General features: G+C 44.0%; 1 protein-coding gene across 1 annotated transcript in view; it reads right to left on the minus strand.

Moving 5' to 3' along the window:
- Positions 1-19,158, minus strand: part of csmd2 (CUB and Sushi multiple domains 2) — a 174,237-nt gene that overhangs the window by 60,073 nt on the left and 95,006 nt on the right. Inside the window, exons 16-27 of the mRNA XM_040188144.2 lie at positions 17,129-17,323; positions 15,233-15,371; positions 13,263-13,450; positions 12,444-12,632; positions 11,763-11,879; positions 11,064-11,279; positions 10,461-10,649; positions 8,892-9,061; positions 8,644-8,800; positions 8,304-8,495; positions 5,535-5,661; positions 23-225 (exon numbers count right to left, since the gene is read on the minus strand). Of these exons, the coding sequence (XP_040044078.1) occupies positions 23-225; positions 5,535-5,661; positions 8,304-8,495; positions 8,644-8,800; positions 8,892-9,061; positions 10,461-10,649; positions 11,064-11,279; positions 11,763-11,879; positions 12,444-12,632; positions 13,263-13,450; positions 15,233-15,371; positions 17,129-17,323 (2,082 nt within the window). The remainder of the gene's footprint in view (positions 1-22; positions 226-5,534; positions 5,662-8,303; positions 8,496-8,643; positions 8,801-8,891; positions 9,062-10,460; positions 10,650-11,063; positions 11,280-11,762; positions 11,880-12,443; positions 12,633-13,262; positions 13,451-15,232; positions 15,372-17,128; positions 17,324-19,158) is intronic.

Genomic DNA, 19,158 nt, shown 5'->3' on the forward strand with positions numbered 1-19,158 from the left:
CCCGCTCCCTTTTTCTACTCACCAGAGAACTGCAGAGCAAAGCCCTGCTTGCTAGTGAAGAAGTCAGTGGTGAACTGCAGGCTGACAGTGTTGAAGGTGCTGTGGGCATCCGGGGGCAACATTGAACCACTGAGCTCCCTCAGCAGGACCCCTCCTTCCTGCGGCCCATCCCAGATCCGCAGTACATCGTGGACCTCCTCCGTGTGGTAAACCAGGAAATGCAGGCTGAGAAGGAGAGAAGACAAGATACGTCATAGGGCCCGCATGCCATTTGAGAGGTGGAATTCCCTGAAGGCTTCCGCGTCCCCTTCGTTCAGACAAGCAGCACTTACGCTTTCACTATTACCAGAACGGAGACACATCGTTATTCAAGAAGGAATCATCCACCTTGCATAAAACCTGTCATTTATTTCTATCTTAGTCTACGAAATATAATGTCATTATAAGAAAGCAGAAAAGTAATGATATTGTTTAAAAAAGGTCATTCGTTCAACATGAACGAATAAAAGACTTGTAGGATTTAAAAGCGATTCACAGACGTCAGATCCAGAGCATTCAGCGGATGTTTCACTGTGTCAGTCAAGCAGAAACGTCTGCCACGGGCTTTAATAGTTTGAGTCTAGACATGAGAAGGATGATGCTGTCAAACTAGTTCCTTCACTTTGGCACAGACAGCTGTCAGCCAGCTGGTGGTCCACTGGATGTGAAATGCGCTGTAGTTGTGTACTCGCGTACTCTTGTGTGTAAAAAGCAGCAGCCTCGTGCAGTGGGGTTCTAATGACATATTGCTCGGAGCCTTGTATGCGTATGTGTTTGGGCTCAGCAGGACAGAACGTCGTATTTTAGAGCAAAGGGGAGACTGACAGCAAAGTCGACATGGGCCGCTCAATATAAAGGAGTCATTTGAAGACAAAATGTATTCTCAGCAGCGGTCTCAAATGCAAGAAATACTAAAATGTTTGTCAACTCATTCAATTCCCAGAAACAAATTGCTGTCTTGCATAGCAAGTAAAAAAGATGAAACAGTGAAGTGCACTGAGATGAAGGTGTAACTCACACAAAGCGTTTTCTTTAACTCCACAGATATATTTACATAAGAGAAGAAAAGATCTTCTCTTAGTGTTTATATAAATGCGTGAGATACTTCAAAGCAATATAAATATACAAAGGCATCCCAAGCTTATGAAAATATGTCAGAAGTGTGCCATCAAAATATATTTGAATGATTCAAAGAGCCAAAACAAATTAGATTATGAAAATTATTTTATTATGAAGACTCCAAATCCTGACTGCCTCATGTTTCAATAATTTCAGTTTTAATATAAAGCAAACAGCACTTATCAAAATGATCATGCAGCCCTTCAGTTCTTTTTTTTTTCCAAAAAGAGAAATCCGTAGAGCTCTGTTGATTATATTATTTGGTTCACAAGCTTGAGATTAGTTAAACTATTAATCAACCTATTCAGGATTAAATTTCGCAACTTGATTTCCAGTTAAACACCTGGCGTGTGGATCCCTGCCCCAGTAAACCAGTGGACATCAGGGTACCTTTTGAGCTTTAAGGATCCCCATCCCTTTACATACACTCAACAACAGAGCCTTGAGCTACAGATTATGCAGAGGGGAAACAGCAACCCACTGATATGTCAGGTTTGGCAACAAGTTTCCCACCGTTTCTGCATAATTGGTGTCAGACTCCGATCTCCATACTGTCTGATGTGGGAGCCGCAGCCAGAGGCTACCCAACAATGCGCTGCCTCTGTGGATACTGTACGCGACCCACTTGTACGAGTCCCGTTGTAACGCCTGTGAAAGCAGTGCACGTAAAACAAACAGATGCAGACAGGTGCACGAGGATCTATTTGCGCAAATTCACATGGACGGGTGGCGCTGGTAAAAGGGGGTATATTGCATTGCGCGGCCGTACGTAAGCACACACGCACATTAACCTCCTTATCTCTGCAGAGCAACGCGTGACATGTTCCCAACTTTCATCCTCAAAGAAATGGCATAAATACTAATCCTGCTCTTTGTAGCCATTCCTCTGCTTGCAGTTCTCCCGCTAATATTCACTGACGCGCAAGTAATACCCTGTAAGATATGGTAATCATTTAAAGCTGCGAATGAAACGTTGGCAAATAAATAAATAAATAGATATGTGCCGCAAAGGGGACGGAAGGGAGAGCAAGCTAAACCTGTTTTTCTTCTCCCCAGTGCTCTGGGCCTCTAAGACAACCGATGCCGATTTGGTTCCCAACTTAAATTGCGAGGCACATATCTCAATTTTCTCTTGTGGCACAGAAAATTAAACCCCCTAAGTGTTTATTCTATTAAGAGTTAGAGAAGACGCCGATTTAGTTTGCCTAGGTTGGCAGCTGCTTAAAGATCAGACACATGGGTGTCAACAACTCGGTGGCTTGAATAAAGAAAATGTGTTTGTGTGTGAAAACGATCCCTCGAAATGCACCAGTGGAAGAAGTGTGCTCCTTTCTTGGCAGCTCTGAAGCAGCAGGTGCACAGATGCAACATTCCACAATGATCTAGAACAACTTGGTGCAAACTTTCTGTCCAGATACTATTCTTAAGCATTACATGACAAAAATATTTAAGGTGGAGTGATATCTGGTGTGCCGACGCAACCTTCAGGACTGTCAGACACCGATTGGCATCATGTTCCACTTCCAGATTCATGTGCTAACAGGAAGATGGAGAGGTGGGTGGAAAAGGAAAGACGTACGTCGAAGGAAAGCAGAAGGTGAGGGAGGGAACGAAAAGCGACCCACGTTAATCACTGCCTTGCCGCTGGAGGAAGAGGACGACGGCGGGAGGACACGAGGTTGATGGAGAGCACAGGAAGCTCTGAAGGATTGGAGGGATTTTCTGCTGAGCAGTCAGACGGAAAGGATGGACGTGGGATGCATGTTAGGATAATTGGTTCCTTTTATACAAGATCTAAATAGCCGATCTCTCCTTGTCAGTATCTGAGAGTGATGGCTGGGGGGCGGGCTAAGGAGATGGTGAAAAAGAGAAGATGGTAAGGGGATAAGAGTGATGCAGCACGAGAGGGAACAAAAAAAAAAAAACTTTCTTTGTGGCCATTCGTCTTGCTTTCCCTTGTGATGCAGACCGCCACAGCTGCAGAGCGTGTGCACAGGTGCACTTGTTAAATGCTAACGAAAGGCGTCACGGCGTGCCGTCCAAAGCTGTTTACTGCAGAGGAACTACGAAGAGACGTGTTGTCCCTCCAGTGGGGAAAGTCCCTTGAAAGACAACTTCTCCCCTTCACGGACATTTTATGGGGGGGGGGGGGGGGGGTTGTGGGCAGGCTTTGTCCGGGGATGAATAGAACCACAGGTTGAAAGAAGTGGAATTACTGTCTCGCGAAGGAATAGGAGATGTGTGTGCGATTAATGTTTTGTGGAATCAAAGAGAGCCATGTTTTGAAGTTTACGGCTAAGGGCTCTCCTTTACACTCGTCCCCCTTCTTAACAAGATAAAGTAGCTCAATCAAGTGTCAGAGGGATTGCTGTCGGGAGATGAGATAGGGAGGCAGACGGACGGACGGGAGAAGATTCCTCGGGTCTCTTTTGATTCTGCCTAAATCATTTTGTATTCATATGAGAGAAACAGAGAGAGAAATGGAGAGCGCTGAGAGGCTCGCATACGAATACAAAATAGTCTGGCTGCAATCACGAGTCCTGTGGGGAGTCTACAGAGTACGTGTATGTGCGCATGAAGATGATAAATAAGTAAGTATGTGGGGGGGTGCGCATGGATGTGTGTGTCTGTGTGCATGCATCAACGTGCAAAGCGATAAGGAAAAAGGGAGATTGAGAGGGAGAAGCGAACATGGAACTTGAAGCTGTGTGCTTTTTTAGCAACTGTTTGAGATGGTATGTGTAAAGAATATGTCTCAGACAGTAGAGCAACCTTCATCAATATGTGTGCAAATGGTCTCTGTGGGATCATCTGTCAAAGAGACGCGTCCATTCCATGAGCGGCATCAGTCGTTGCTCCGCCAACGTAAAGCAACACATGGGTTCATTCATGAAATCCTAAATCAAAGCGTGCAAAGTCCACGTACTGCAGGATACATGATGCAATAACATCAAAGAGTTATCGTGGAGATAAAAGAACAGGTAGAATACTTTTTAGCCAGGAAAAGGTGGGAAATTGGGAAATAAATCAGTGAGATAAAAGTAGAGGCAGAAGACACACACACACACACACACATCTTTCGACTAGTACCATCCTGTGTAGTATATTCTTTTAAATAAAACAGTATTCAAATACAGTACGTATCTGAAGTGTTATTTTCCGAGTTCATATTTCATCATAGATATTTCCATAAACTCAAAAAGGTACACACCGTACTGATCTGATCTGATGTAATGAAAAATACGGAAACTGCTCCTTAGACTGTGAACGATGGAACAACTATTGATACACTATGGTGATTACATTAGTCTCCCTACCCGTCACATACTTTGTCTCTCCTATTGGCGACAGTCACAGAAGCACCAGACAGTATCACAACACACAGAGTACACCACCATTTACGCGAAGATAAAATGGATATTTCTTAATAAATGCTCGGTACCAATATTAAGATGAATGCCCATGGCTTCAATGTCCAGTGTACCATGTCGCTGAGATGACTCATTTGATCTCTGTAGCAGTAACCACTGAAGGATCCATTGGCGGAATGGCTCATTGCCTCCTTATCAACGCATTTATTCCATAGTGTTAATATCTATCTACTTCCATATTAAACTTTATACCTTTGCCTACACTCTCTTCCTTCAAAATCTCTTGGCAAACCAGTCTGAAGGGTTTGTTCTCTAAAACTCGTGTGTGCTTCCTCCAGCAAAACACTATTTGATATATCAGGAGTCGCTGGGCTAATGCAATGTGAATTCTTCTCAATAATGACATGCGTGGGTAGGAACAAAGGCACGTACACGGAGCCCCTGTGTCTCTATGTAGAGAGTCAATAGATAAAGATACATTGGAAACCACATTGCTGTTGGTCCAGGAAGCTGGATTGTGTAGCTAATTATTCCAAAAAGGTCCATTACATAGCGAAGAAAGCGTCACAGTGTGGCTGATAAGCTGACCATGTCTCCAAGGTCATGATCTCATGAGTACCCAATGCAATATACATAGTAGGAACAATACATTGATCTGGAGAGTAACCCATGTTTAAATTGTCTGAAAGTAACCAAAATCATTCACCTTGCAGGATTTGTTCCTGCTTAAAATTGAATCCAATTCGGTAAAGAAAAGCACATGAAACCAACAAAAGCCAAACACTTGTCTTCCTTGTGGATCTAGGTGGCATTTCCCCTCACCCAGTGGGAACTGAACTATAACAGCTCCCTGAAGATTGATTACACAGCGGCCTGTGAAACGGGTGAATACCACGGCAAAAAGAGGTGCTAAATTGGAAGTGTATTGAAAGGTGGTAGATTGAAAGAAAAGCCTGAAAAGAACAATGTAATCAAAAAAACAACAACTAGAAGACGCAAACAAACCTGATTGTGCTTCCAGGGGCGGCCTCAATAGTCCACATGCAGTGCAGGTTGTGCTCGTATGGGGCCGGATAGCCAGGAGAAAGTATACGACCAGAAGGCTCATCCTTTATGGTGCCGCCACACTCAGCTAGAAAGACAGAGCGATAGAGAGATTAAAGAGGTGAGCAATGAAAAGGAACGAATGAAAAGAAAATTTAGTTTAAAAAAACATGTTCTGGAAGTCAAATTATGAAAAGATTCCAGGACGGTTCAGATAATTAACATGCTTAACATGAGACTCGGATCGCCTCACTTCCAGTCAGTACATGACATCAGTTTCCTGTCATCAGTATTCATTATTGACGTATGCTTCTATGTGATGTGCCTCATCATCTTGCCTGCGATTGCAATAATAGGAGGGGGAGCAGCCAACTCAACATGCTCTATATGTACCTCCTTGGCTGAGTGAAATCAATCCACCGTCTCAGCCAATGACCTCGTCCTTGCTTTTCCTGCACTGTGTTATTTGCCTGGTTGTCCTTTGTCTCATTGTCTTACTGTCCGATGTTATGCACCAACCGCAAAATCCTTGTATGTGCAACAAACTTTGGTAATAAATGTTCATAATTTCTGATTCTTGTTGCCTTTGGAAGTTGACAACGTGAGTTACACAACATACACCCACAATAAGCTCACTTGCTCTTTGTATATTAAACAGTTGTTCAGACACGTGTTAACTATTTATTATATGCATATATTTGTTTTAATGGAGTGTTTCATGTATCCTGATATTTTTATCAGACGCGTGCGTTGTTGGGCCGAACAGTTCAGCTCTCTGTTGTAAATATTGCTTTCATTTTGCCCCCGTGTCTGTCAAAGGCTGCGCTATAATTCATGTTATCATTATATTTATAAAACTAAAAAAGCAGAATCGAAGGGCAAAGCATTTAGTTAAGGACAGCATGAAGAACTACAATATTTTTTTCAGTACAAGTAATGCATTTGCATCAGAAACACTTAATAATAATTATAATAATAAATAATAATGATGATTGCTGTGAATTCAATCTATGACGACAAAGACCGAGAACTAAATTACAGTGACCCCTGCCAACATAGCGGGAATAAACTACGTAACTTAAGAGAGAATGTAAGCGAGAGAGAAGCTAAAATGACAATCAAATCTTTGCTTTCTCTATCTTCAAGAGAGAGAAAAAAAGCATGAACGTATTAATCTTCAAAGAATTGCTGAGGTTTTAGCGTCCCTCCAAGATTCTTTCCCTCCGTTATACTTTTCTTGTTGAAAGAGAACAGATGTGAGGGCGATCGATCACAGTACGACAAATACATCGCTTTCTTCTCGCCTTATGACCTGAGAAAGTACTGCTCAGTGCCGCCATGGCAGTGTTACTCCCTCAGCTCCTCTACCCCTTCAATCTATGCCTCCAGGTGCTGCCTCTCCTTTTGTATCACCTTCCCCATAAGACATATTGTCCCAATGTCACATATATTGTTAAATATATGGAAAATAGGTGCAGTGTGATGTGAAATGTAGCCCTCTTTTAAACTCCGTGTGCAACCCTGAGCTCCTCAGTTCCAACTTTTCGCTTCTGCAACTTCCAGGTTTTCTACTCAATTTGATTTGCCTCCCTCCCCTTCTCAGTATATCCTTCTCGTCTGGTGTCCTGTGTCTCCCCCGGTGCTCAAAAATAACCCTGTCATTACAAACAGAAGCAGTGCCTCATCTGCTCCCAAATGCACTCAGGCTGTGCAGGCTATCAACTGCAGCATGAGGAGGACAAACCTGCTCAGAGATAAACAGCGTGCAGAAGGTCGTTTAGACCAAGTCAGGAAATCATCCGCCAGTTTGCGTTGAATTGGGAGCCGGGTCGTGTTATTCTAATCACCTTGGCCGATGCCAAAGAACACCAACGTGCCTGTTTGCCTCTATGCACTTCTGGCTGGCTTCTGAGTAACTGTGAATATCTTTTTTTTTTTTTTTAAACCAAGACACTATATGTGTAAATGGATGTTCCTTTTTATAGTTTTAGACGTAATGCATTGCATCTTTGCATCGGGTGTCACCAACAGAAAGGTGAACTTTAGTTGAACTCTGGCTCTACAGGAGAAATGATCCCCATCGAGTTCATTCTCAAAAGTCTCAGACAATGAGATCGTGAGACCGATGTGCTCTGGTATGCTGTTGATGTGGACATAATGTTATTTTGGTAGGAATAAATATAAAGAGAAGGGCTTTTGAATTGATGATGATGCAATATCAATACAAGCAGCCGAATAGAGCAAAGTTATTTTTGAAGACATAATTCACTGAATAAGGTTCTGGCAAAGCGAGCAAATGGATGTACCAAAATAGCAGAGCTAAATTAAAGACTTTTCCTAAACCTGTTGCGTCAGTCTCTCATTGGCATTAGGATGGAGAACTAGGTCAGACATTTTAGTTAAAAAAATAAAAACAACACTAAGACATACCTGATAAATACTGTAATTTTTAAAATGAATGAATTTAATGACCCGACACAGTCTTGTATTTCATTAAAACAGAACCTGACAGGAGAGACACACTGCGATGTAAGGCAGTATAGCAGAGAATAGCTTTATATTATGTCATCATTTGAATTATGGAGTGCGTGACACACAGCGTGAATCAACAAAGCCAGGTACCAGTGTGATGAATCCAGCCGAACCCAAAAGTACAACATAAATGCGTATTTGTGCCAACGGCAGGGGACACGGTCAAACTCGAACCCATTCAAGCTGCGGGTCACTCACCGACACAGAGTGGGAGGGGGCTTCCCCATGCCCTCCTTTCCCCTCTCAGGCAGGTAAGCACCTGGGGGCCTTTCAGGGTGTAGCCTGGGTCACAGCTGTACGACACACTGCTCCCAGCAAAGTGACCCTTGTCCTCACGCTTGTAGCCAAACTGGGGAACACCTGGGTCCTCGCATTTCACCAGCTCAAAGCCTTCGAGGGACAGAGGGAAAGGACGGTGCAAGGAGTGGGAGGGTATTTAAGAAGAAAGCATTACGGGGGTTGAAATGCAAGCAAACCAACGACACCTGAATGCAAATATGTAACTTAAAGAAAGGTGGCCGATTGTGTTGATGCTCACTAATGAAGTGAAGTTCAAAGCCTTTGCTGGTGTTTTCCGCATTGCTGATAAACTCCAGCCACATGGAGCTGGAGGTGGAGTTCAAGGTGGTCTCCAGCATCTCGCTGCCCGTAAACACCCCCAGCAGACGAGCCTCATTACTGCTGCCATCAAAGACCTGCGAGGACAGAGGGGGAAGCATCTGAATCAACGTGATCGGGTGGCCCGCACGCAGCTGCCCCCAATTCTACCCCCGCGACCCTCCTCACTTTGAGCACGTCGTCCTCCTCAAGTCTAAAGTCTCGCGCCCGTAGCTGTATGCCTTTGCCGGGCTGAGTCTGGATGGAGTAGATGCACTCGTGGTTGTTGCCGTAGTAACCGGGGTAGTTGGGCGAGAGCAGCACCCCTTGCATGCCGGTCACGGACGAGCCGCATTCAGCTAGAAAAAAAGAGAGAGAAGGGGGGGAGGAGGGGAGGCAGAAGGAGAGAGGAGGCGAGGGGGAGTGATGGTTTTTGGAGAGAAGAGAGGACATGTCAATCGCTATGTGCTTAAGACTCACAGTGTATTCATTCATGCTGTGAAGCAGGGGGAGATGGGAGAGGGCGTGGAAAGGGGATCCGGTCAGTGACCGTACCTGAATGTTGAGTGGCACATCATCATAATCACGCTACAATCTGAATACGATTTCCAGTCATTTCAGCACCATTTGGAAACGGCTTTGGGTTTGAAATCATTTCAGGAAAAAAAGTTTTCTACGGAAAAATAACTTCCAGAATTTCAATGAACAAAGATTTATCCAGAATGTTATCTTGCACCATGAGGTGAGATGAGGCGACAGCCAGTGTACAGAGAAGAATTATGCTCCTAAAATTAGGCTGAATGGGATTGTCGGAAATGTGAAAAATAACTAAATGTTTTATCACTGTCAACCTTTAAATATCTGGATTAATCTCGAGGCAATATGAAAGGCAGAGTGAAAGAGGCAGTCAAGTAAATGTTAGTACACTAAAATTGCTTGACCTACTTAACACATGCCAAAATACTCACAACAAACATTTAGAAACAGAGAACCCGATAAAAACTGAGTGTGTAAATAAAATAAATGCAGTGCAAATAAACATGTTTTTTTTTTTAAGGAGTGATAAAATCATAATATGCACAAATTACTTATTTTTTAATTACTTATTATTACTTATTTTTCAGACAATAAAATGGCCAAACGATGTACGTACTTCCAGAAAATAATTACATCTGCTCAGAAAATAATTACATCTGTTCACAATTAGTCTCCGCTGTGCAGTTTATGTTTAACAGTGCGTGGTTACATAGAAAAACAGCCATGCTAAGGACAACCACAAACAGAAAAATCACTGTCAAATCACTGCCACGGTCTGCGTTTTACTTATCATTGGGCCAATTACGCTATAATTTGTTTTCAGATCAACAATCTGATGCAACTTGTAAGTTATGGAGCACAATATTATATCAACATACTGACCTAAATCCGTCCAGATTTACTCATGTTCCACAGGCATTAGCAGCATTCATAATAAACATATTTCAGCATAATAATGTCATCCTCATTAGAGCTGCTGCTCTCTATAATTTAGACAAAGTCAAAAAGGCTGTTTCTGGGAAGCTATCCAGCGAAGAGACATAACGTGGGTGGATGGAGAGATGATAATGAGGAGAACTGAAAGGGAAATGCCTCGTCTCCCAACGTGATCGACCGATTCGTTAGTGGACGGGCGGGTTTATTTCAGTGGGGTTACGCGGCATTGTGAGAGGGGGCAGAAGGGAAGTGATGAAAGCCAAAATAAAACATGTGACCACCTACCAACACACCTTGGCAGAGGGGAGCTCCAAACCCGCCTCCTGCCCCCTAAGCAAATCACCCTCGCCGGACCCTCCAGCCGATAGCCCGGGAAACAGGAGAAGATGAGGGAGTCCCCCACCCCGTAGTGAAGGCCCTTTCTGGCGCTGTACGGCGGGATTCCAGGGTCCTCACAGGGCTCCAGGTCATACTCTAGATTCATTCAAGAGAAACGGTGTAAAGGCATTTGAACTGGGTAGGACTTTTGTCGTGGTGGACATTGAATAAAGGTGAACAGTGTGTCAATGATTGTACTCGTCAACATTCCAACGTCCGAAACTCAAATTTAGACCTAAACACATTGTATGAAGCTCTGGAGTTTGTATTGTTGACTGGAGCTTCAATACATTTAATTTTTTTGTTGGCAGCCTCGCAGTTGCTGAGGAATCCCATTATCTCTACACCTAAAGGGAGGTTGCAATCGCTGTTCCGCGTGACACGTCTACGTGCCAATTTGAGAGCACAGTGAAAAATCTAAATGCAGCATTGAGACAACGTGGCTCAACATAAGAGATCGACGCTTGTTCCAGCCGACATTCTGAATTGGATAGCGAAACCCATTCTTACCGGAGAAGGTGATGTTGAATCCCTCGTAGGAAACAGAGAAGTCGGAGAGAAAGCGGATCTGAGCGGTGTAGTTTCCAAAGAGGCCGGCGCTGAGAGGCAGCGGCAGCGTGGAGCCCGTCAGCCTCCACAGGGGCTGAGAAAAGCTGCCGTTCTCCGTCACCACCAAATGATCGTGAGGGCTCTCGAGGTGGAAGGTGTGGAAGTTGAATTGGACACCTGAACGGCAGACAAAGAACAAAGCGCCGTTAAAATGCACTTTTAAAATCGTATTTTCATACCTGGCCTTCACGTAAGTGTGTTAGAATTGGATGCTGAGTATTCCCACAATCATATATGTCAAAGACTCATTTGCATTCAAGTGGGGGAAAAAAAAAAATCAACATAATATTCTCATTTGTATCATTCATACAGCATGAAATCCCTATCTTTCCTCTCAGCTGCATATCAAACCCATTTGCCCTGTGCATAGAGAACATCTGCAAATAAGGCTGTGTCTATTTGATGTGAGAGCTCCACCAGAGGTGGCGCGACCGGAGCACCGTCCCTTGGCTCTGCAGCCCGGGGGCTCAGCCTCTCGGCGCGTCTCGCAGGGGCGGCGTGCCCGGCAAAACAAAAAGGCCACTCGGTAAGGGGAAGCGACACGGTAAAGGAAATTGAATTTGACTGCCGCGCGCGTGGACACAACATTTCTCCGCCGACCTTTGCCATGGGACGTCTCGATTATCCACGTGCAGTTCAGGTTGTGAGGGTAGAAGTCCGGGAAGCCAGGTGACAGGATGGTGCCAAAGTTGCCTTGGATGTAACCTCCACACAGTGCTGACAATCGGGTACAGCGGGGCGACGGGTGGTGGCGGGAGAGAAACGAGAGGAGAGTCAGAGGGCAAAACAAAGTGAACGAAGACAGATATAAAATGTCCCGAAAAATAGCCAAAGCCGCCTGTGCGGAAAAATACATTTTTACAAGAGGTGCCCTTCAAGACGGCATGAAGAGGAGTGCTATCATCAATGTCATTACAGAGTGGGTAGAAATCAATACTGTCCTTACTTATAAAAGCATTTACAGATGAGGGAAAAGGAAAACATCAAAGGGGAAGCTCAAGGCCCTACATATAAAACATTTATGACGAAACAAGCCTGAAACTTTTAAAGCCTAAAACAAGAGTTTCTGAAAGAAACGGTATCTTAAATGGATTTTATAATAACACTCAGACATATATATGAATTTAAATGTGATGCAATATGAAGCAAAGTGCTGGAAAAGATTTTCCCTGTTTCATCCGGAGAAACGTACAACAATGACTGTGGCTTTAATCACGTCTATGAATAGGAGGAAATCTGGCAGCAGACTATTTCTTTCTAGGTCAATATTCTGGAACGTACCATCGCAGCTAGGCAGGGGGCGGCTCCACTGAAAATTGGGTTCACACTCTAAAGGCTCCGTGTCGCTGAGTGTGTAACCCGCATCACAGCTAAATGTCACCAAAGCGCCGACATAGAAGTCGTTTCCGTGTCGCTGCCCGTTGACAGGAATACCGGGGTCCACGCAGTGGTCCGACTGCAGCTGCAACGCTAGAAAGGGGAGCGACGAAAAAGAGGGACGATGAAGAAAGCCGACACTGGAAACCCACCCGGGCGCAGCGTAATTAGGCTCACACCCGGTTTTCAGTAGGCCAAGTTGAGGTCAGACATGTTAAAAGGCAGTTGGCTCTCTGAAAGCAATCCCGATGAATAATTAACTTCATGCTTTTTTTGAACGAGAACAAACAAATGAGGAGTTCCGGGCTCCCTTTTCCGCTCCACCCCCCTTAGTCTCTGCCTAAGTAACAGTGGTATTGAATTATTGAAGCTTCGCAGCGATTCATCACAGGGAAAGTGGAAAAGGTTAGCAGTGGCAGCCACACAAGTAGAAAATGAGGACAGCACTGCTTTAGGGGTTTGGATTTACAGCTTGGGTGACGACCTGTGCGTGGAGGCACGCAGGTGACTGTATACATAACATGTTGAGCGTGGCATTGTGTGCCAAGGGGGAGATATATATCTGCAGCAACAATCTCAGCCTGAAGAATAACTTCATGGTGAAATTCTAAGGTTGCAAATTGCAACCCGAGGTTGTGAGGCTTTTACTGTACGGTACGAGGCCGATGGCTGGTGTAAGATTTGGTTTGCATTATAACGTAGTGGGATTTTCGAAAGCCTTACTTTCGTAACGTATGCGGAAGCCGATGTCGGAGTGGCTCTTGTCAGTCGAGAAGAGGAGGTACAGGAAGCTGGAGGTGCTGATGACGAACTGGGGAACCTGGGTACCCTGGTAACTGCCGATCAAAGGTGAAGAGGGAAACCGTCCGTCCCGCACCTCAAGGACGTCGTAGTTGACCTCCGTGCGGAACCTGGCAACAGAGAATTTAAAGAAAGGGTTTCAGTGCTTCAAGAAAATTAACATAGTATTTGTATTGTGAAACAAATGCATGGTCACGAGACACTCCATATTGGTTTGTTCCCTAATAAATACAACCATTGATTTGTTTAATATTAGCAAAAAATGCTTTTGAATGGATCTTTTTATTTATTTTTTTAATACATTTACATATAACTGAACGTTGCAGCTGGAGCAGCAACAGCGGAGTCGTAATTATCTCACTGAAAACAAATCTCCGTTACATGAATCATGTTTCTGAGTGACAATTAGACGGAATGAGGCGCACACACACACACACACACACACGCACACACATCAGTCACTCATTATGTGGCCTTGCCTCCTCCTCCTCCTCCTGTTGTCACTGCTCGCTTGTACCGCAGGTAGAGGAGGATCGTCAGCATGACGAGCCTTAATGTGGGTGGTGAACTAAGCTAAACAGCCGGTCGCCACGCAGACAGCTTCTGTTTGAGTTGTGTCGCTGCGCCGCGCTCGTGTAAACACGGCCTCCAACGCGGGGGATGTTTACGCTTGCTGAACAGGCGTATCGACGAAGTATTGGCTTTTCACTCGACCCGCCGCTCTCACAGTAACGGGCGCACTCGCCGTAGCTACGGTCATTTCACCTGCCTCACTTCGCCGTCTCGACCGCGGCCTCTCTGAACTGATGTGTGTGTCATCAAAGGAGTTCAGTGCCGTCACAGGCAGAGCAGATGAGGCGTGGCCTGCAGTGTGATGATAATTACACTCCCATTTTCCACACTTTGGTTAGTCTGAGTTTCATTGTTAGATCTATATAGCAAAACTTTGCCTTACGACCACAAGGGGGTTCTGTTCTATATATTGGTTTTTTAACGTTGTCTTTCAGAATCTTTTTAGTGATGGTTTTTCTTTTATGTTTTAATCAATGTTTTTAAATCTCCTAGCGTTATGTTTGAATGCTTTTAATGGTTTTATGTGAAGCACTTTGAATAGACTTGTTCTATACAAATAAAATTGGCTATATGGGCAATGCTGGTGATTCCCGAAAAACAGAGCATTGTTACTGTATCAGTTCGGCCATAGTTAAAATCATAAAAATCACATTCAATGAAGACTGTATAAAATAATTTAATCCTTGATTTTTGATCAATTTTCTTGACTTTTGATAATTTCTTTGCATCAACATTTTGCTTTAAATCTGAATTTTTAAATTTGAAGGATGAATTTAAATCATTTCTAATTTGCGTGAGTTTTGTCCCTGTGGGGTAAGTGCAGCGTCGGTGTGGCATCTATAAGTGTGTGTTTGTCTGTGCATCCTTGTTGTGTGTTCCTGCCTTTGCTGCCGGAGCCACTTCATCTTCAAAGCCCTGAATAAATTGCTTAGTATCAGTAACATGTCATCTAAATGAAGCGCTTGTGATATTTTATTGATGTTACATGAAAGTTAAAGAGCAACAAACATTTATGTTGTATTCATTTTGCATGGTGAGCTATCGTAGCAGTGACGAGGGACTGTATGCCTGCCCCCCCCCCCCCCCCCCCCTGTTCTCAATGAAACATCAGGGCAAATACACTTATCTCCCAAGTCTCCGGGTTCCATTCTCAGAACATCTCCACTTTAATAGGAGTTGTATGCATATATTTATAAACTTGCGAATCTGGGCAAATTTATTTGACTTGGAAATTATGCAAAGGTAAAATCCAGAAAAATCCATGCTGGCTCTGAGAAAGAGAAGAAAAACAAACAGCCGAGTTATCTCGGTTGACTCACTTGTCAAAGATGATCTTGATGGGGTAGCCTGGAGGAGCCTCAATGATCCATTCGCAGTTAAGGGCCTCCTTATAGAGTTCCGGCCAGCCAGGGGAGAGGATGATCCCACTGGGAGCCTTCAGATCCCCTCCACATGGGGCTAATGGACAGAAATAAAATACGGAGGGAGAGAAAGAAACGATAGAGATTGAATTATGCATGTCTTTCCCATCTGATGTATGACGGTGTCCATAGATGATCCCATGCATCAGCCGCGGCTCATTCCATTTATTTTAGTACCAGGGTCTATTTAATGTATATCGGTGACAGCTCACTTCAAGGTTAACCATTTCACCTAGGAACACAGCCATGTATTGTATGTGTGTGTGTCTGCGTGCATGTGTTCACAAGGGCAACCCTTACATATTCACGTGGTTGCGTGTTTTTCCCTCCCCTCTCCTGTTTTCTCCAAATCTGTCATCAAACCCCCCTTAGAAAAGCGCCGCCATCCAACGGAGGGAAAGAGAATATCTTTGATCGCCAGCAGAAAGAGACACACTCGAGCACACCGACCCCCCTTTTTGCTGTACATCTGCGTATCCTTAACCAGAACACACAGCGGAGGGCTTAGTTACAGCGCCAGCGACTCGCTCCCTTTCAAGTGGAATGATTTAATCAGCCAACTCAGCATACTGAAGGACATCTATAAAACGCATTAAGCTTCAAACGCAGGGGTATGATAGATGCTCTCAGAGGAACGCTGCTGTGGCACACGGGGGGAGAGTGACATGTTTCTGCCTTGCGGATCTCCAATAGGGAGCCTGATGAGGCCCCTTGGAGCCCTAACCATGTCTGTGCTGAATGTGCTGCGCTGCTGGTGTACAAGAGCCCGAGCTGGTTAACACGTAGCTTCGTCTTAGTTTGCCAGCTCCATAGGACTTGGGAGCTGGAAATAGTTTATTGATGTTGAGTCAGAGAGGGGTAAATGGATGGTTCAGCAACCCGCATGCAAGCAGAGGATGTCTGCTGCTACAACAAATACTTGAAGGAATAAAGCTGCTGTAGCACCATCAGCAATCACCATCAGTTAGTCTGACCCGAGTGATCCCAGAATGCATTGTTATGGTTGCTATTATAGACATTGTTGATGATGACAATTAATTATACTTGCAACATATCTGAACTATATTCAATTAATGCATCACAAAAGAAGAAAGCACATCAATTTGGATTGATTTTTTTGTCCTCCCATTTATCAACAATATTCAATACAATATTTGAGCGTGCAGAAGAAATAATGTCCTTACAAGCCTGAGATGCAGTGATGATAAATGACTAGCCACAGTTAACATTAAAAAAGAATATTCCAATTTCATGCTTTGGAACAGTAAATAGCCTGTAACACAGTGCGCACCGAGCTAATGAGACGATCAACCATGGAACAGATTCCCTCAAATAAAAAGATAGGCACATCTTCCTCTAAATTATATTTTCACATAACTTTGTATATTTGACCTGGCGATATCTGCATTTTCCTGAGCCACGCCGCTCACTATGCCTGCTGTAATATAACTGCACCACGTGTGCTATTGGATAGAAAATACGCCACGGAATAAATCCATATAATCTTATTAATATTGACAACTGACACTGAAAAAATGGTGTCAATAATTATAATGGGTTTATTTTTTGAATGGACAAATGCGCGTCCCCTGTAATGGGCTCCATCCCATGCAACCTGATAATAATCAAATCAAAAGTGTAGTTAAAATGTACCGATTAGGTGAAAAGCTCGAAACCCTGTGGTAAGATGGCTGTAATCAAGCAAAGCAATTTGATTTATTTGACCTTTATTTAACCAGGTACCATCAACCGAGAACCAATTCTTATTTACGAGGATGACAGTTGTTTACTCACCCTCACAGCGGGGAACTGCATTGTCCCAAACCACGTTGCCATCCTTGAGAATGCAAGAGATGGTTTGCGAGCCGTGGGTCTTAACGAAGCCCTCCTCGCACAGGAATGAGATCGAACTGCCCAGCTGAAGGCTCTCGCCGAAGCGCTTCCCGTTGACTGGCACGCCCGGGTCAGGGCATTCGTTGTGGCGAAATGCTATCGGACGTACAGAGAGGACATACGGTCATTATGGAGGGAAAGAAAACAGCTCAGTCTGTATTCATCCTTGTCACACATTACAGTTTTCATGCAACGGTGCCAATTTCTACAGAGATTCGGAAATAATTACCTGAGTTTCTGGACAAAACTTTTTTTTTACCCCAATGTCAGAATTTTGCACTGCCAGCATTTAACGAGGGGGGATTTGTTTCACTTAGCCAGTCACATTGATTCAATATGCTGCAGTGATTACAGAGGGTGAAAAACAACACCGTATGCAGATCATCAGGCCAGATGACACTGTGGAATGATACGTGGAGTAAACACGCCGGGAATCCATCAAGCCACTCAACGGAACCTGGAGCAGGAACCAGTTTAGAAAGGCCGCGGAGAAGCGCAGCCACGCGAGAGGAGGCGTGACCCCCCCGGAACAAGACGCGTAAACAAATGCATCACCTGCGCCACAATCTCTCTCGCTCACGCGGCCAGGTGACTCGCTGTAAGGTGTTGATGAATCCCTGCTCTGTATCCATCGGACCCAGACAGAGTGGCGGCCACACCTCATCCATCACGATCATCTCATTTATTAAGGTGCCAAAAAATACCCTCGATACAGTTTGGCATGTGCTTAATTAACATGAATGATGGAAGGTGTCCGCTCAGCAAAGCAACCCTCGCCGCCCCCCCCGCCCCCCCCCCCCAAAAAAAAACGTCGGCGAAGTTAGATGAGACTGTTCCCGGCAACAAACCTTCATCTTTAATTAGCCGGTCTTGACATTCATTCACCACGCTGCATTGGTAATTTATTTATTCATCTAACTTGCTAATTAATGCATCAGTTGCCATGTGTTGTTCACATTGCCGCTTTACAAAGACACCTGGGCTGGCTTGATGACATGTCTGCAAATGAGCGAGAGCAGGCCCCACGAGCATTCTGGGTAGGCTGACGTGCGATATTTTAGCTAGAGCACCAATATTTAGAAACTAGAAACAGAATGCCGGATTAGTCCTCAGAGTGTATTGTAATTTGACATGCTAGCTTCCACAGGGTAATGAATGGAATGATCAAACAAATGACCCATTCAGTTTGAAAATCATTGCTAATATTTATTCAACGTGGCATTGTACGTAGGCCCCGTACAAACAGAAAAGTGTGTCATTCTTTATCAACCTCCACACTTTTACTGCTTTGCTAACACAGACACCAGACAGTGGTTGCAAGATTGCAAACAAAGTGACCTAAAATTGGGGGAAAAAATATTACAATCACTAAATGAATGCTTCCCTCATGTAGATGGATAACTATAATGATGCGGTAAACTCAAGGTGAAAAGAATAAAGAAGACCATACAAAATGATCAAACTGTAAAGTAAAATAACAATTTATTGCCTATATTAAAGTGAGTTACTGCCACTAAATGTAGTGCCAAAAATATTGAGAACCCCCCCAAAAGGCACCTTAAAGATTACTATGAATCTTTGTTGTTTTGTAGGGTTAGAGTTGGATACCATGGAAGGGGATATCTAATTTGGGATATGTAAAAAATGCAAATATTGGTTTCTTTACGATGTGATGCATTTGCAGTGAATGCAACAGCACTGCTCAACCCCCACGGTACAGTGTATCCTCGAAATGGGTTTACCAGCATGCAGTTAACGGTTACTGCGTCAGAGTGCAAAACCCATCTGGAATTTCCTCACATCAGCAACTACCCAGAATAGAATATAATGAGCACTGCCGCAATGCATCTGTCAGGTAAAGATCCTGCGTCTTTGTTTGGGCTTTATTTAGGTGTCTAGTCTCTATTTAGACATTAAGGACTGGGTTTACG

Source organism: Gasterosteus aculeatus, chromosome 10 (assembly GCF_964276395.1).
Source record: "Gasterosteus aculeatus chromosome 10, fGasAcu3.hap1.1, whole genome shotgun sequence".
Taxonomy (NCBI): Eukaryota; Metazoa; Chordata; class Actinopteri; order Perciformes; family Gasterosteidae; genus Gasterosteus; species Gasterosteus aculeatus.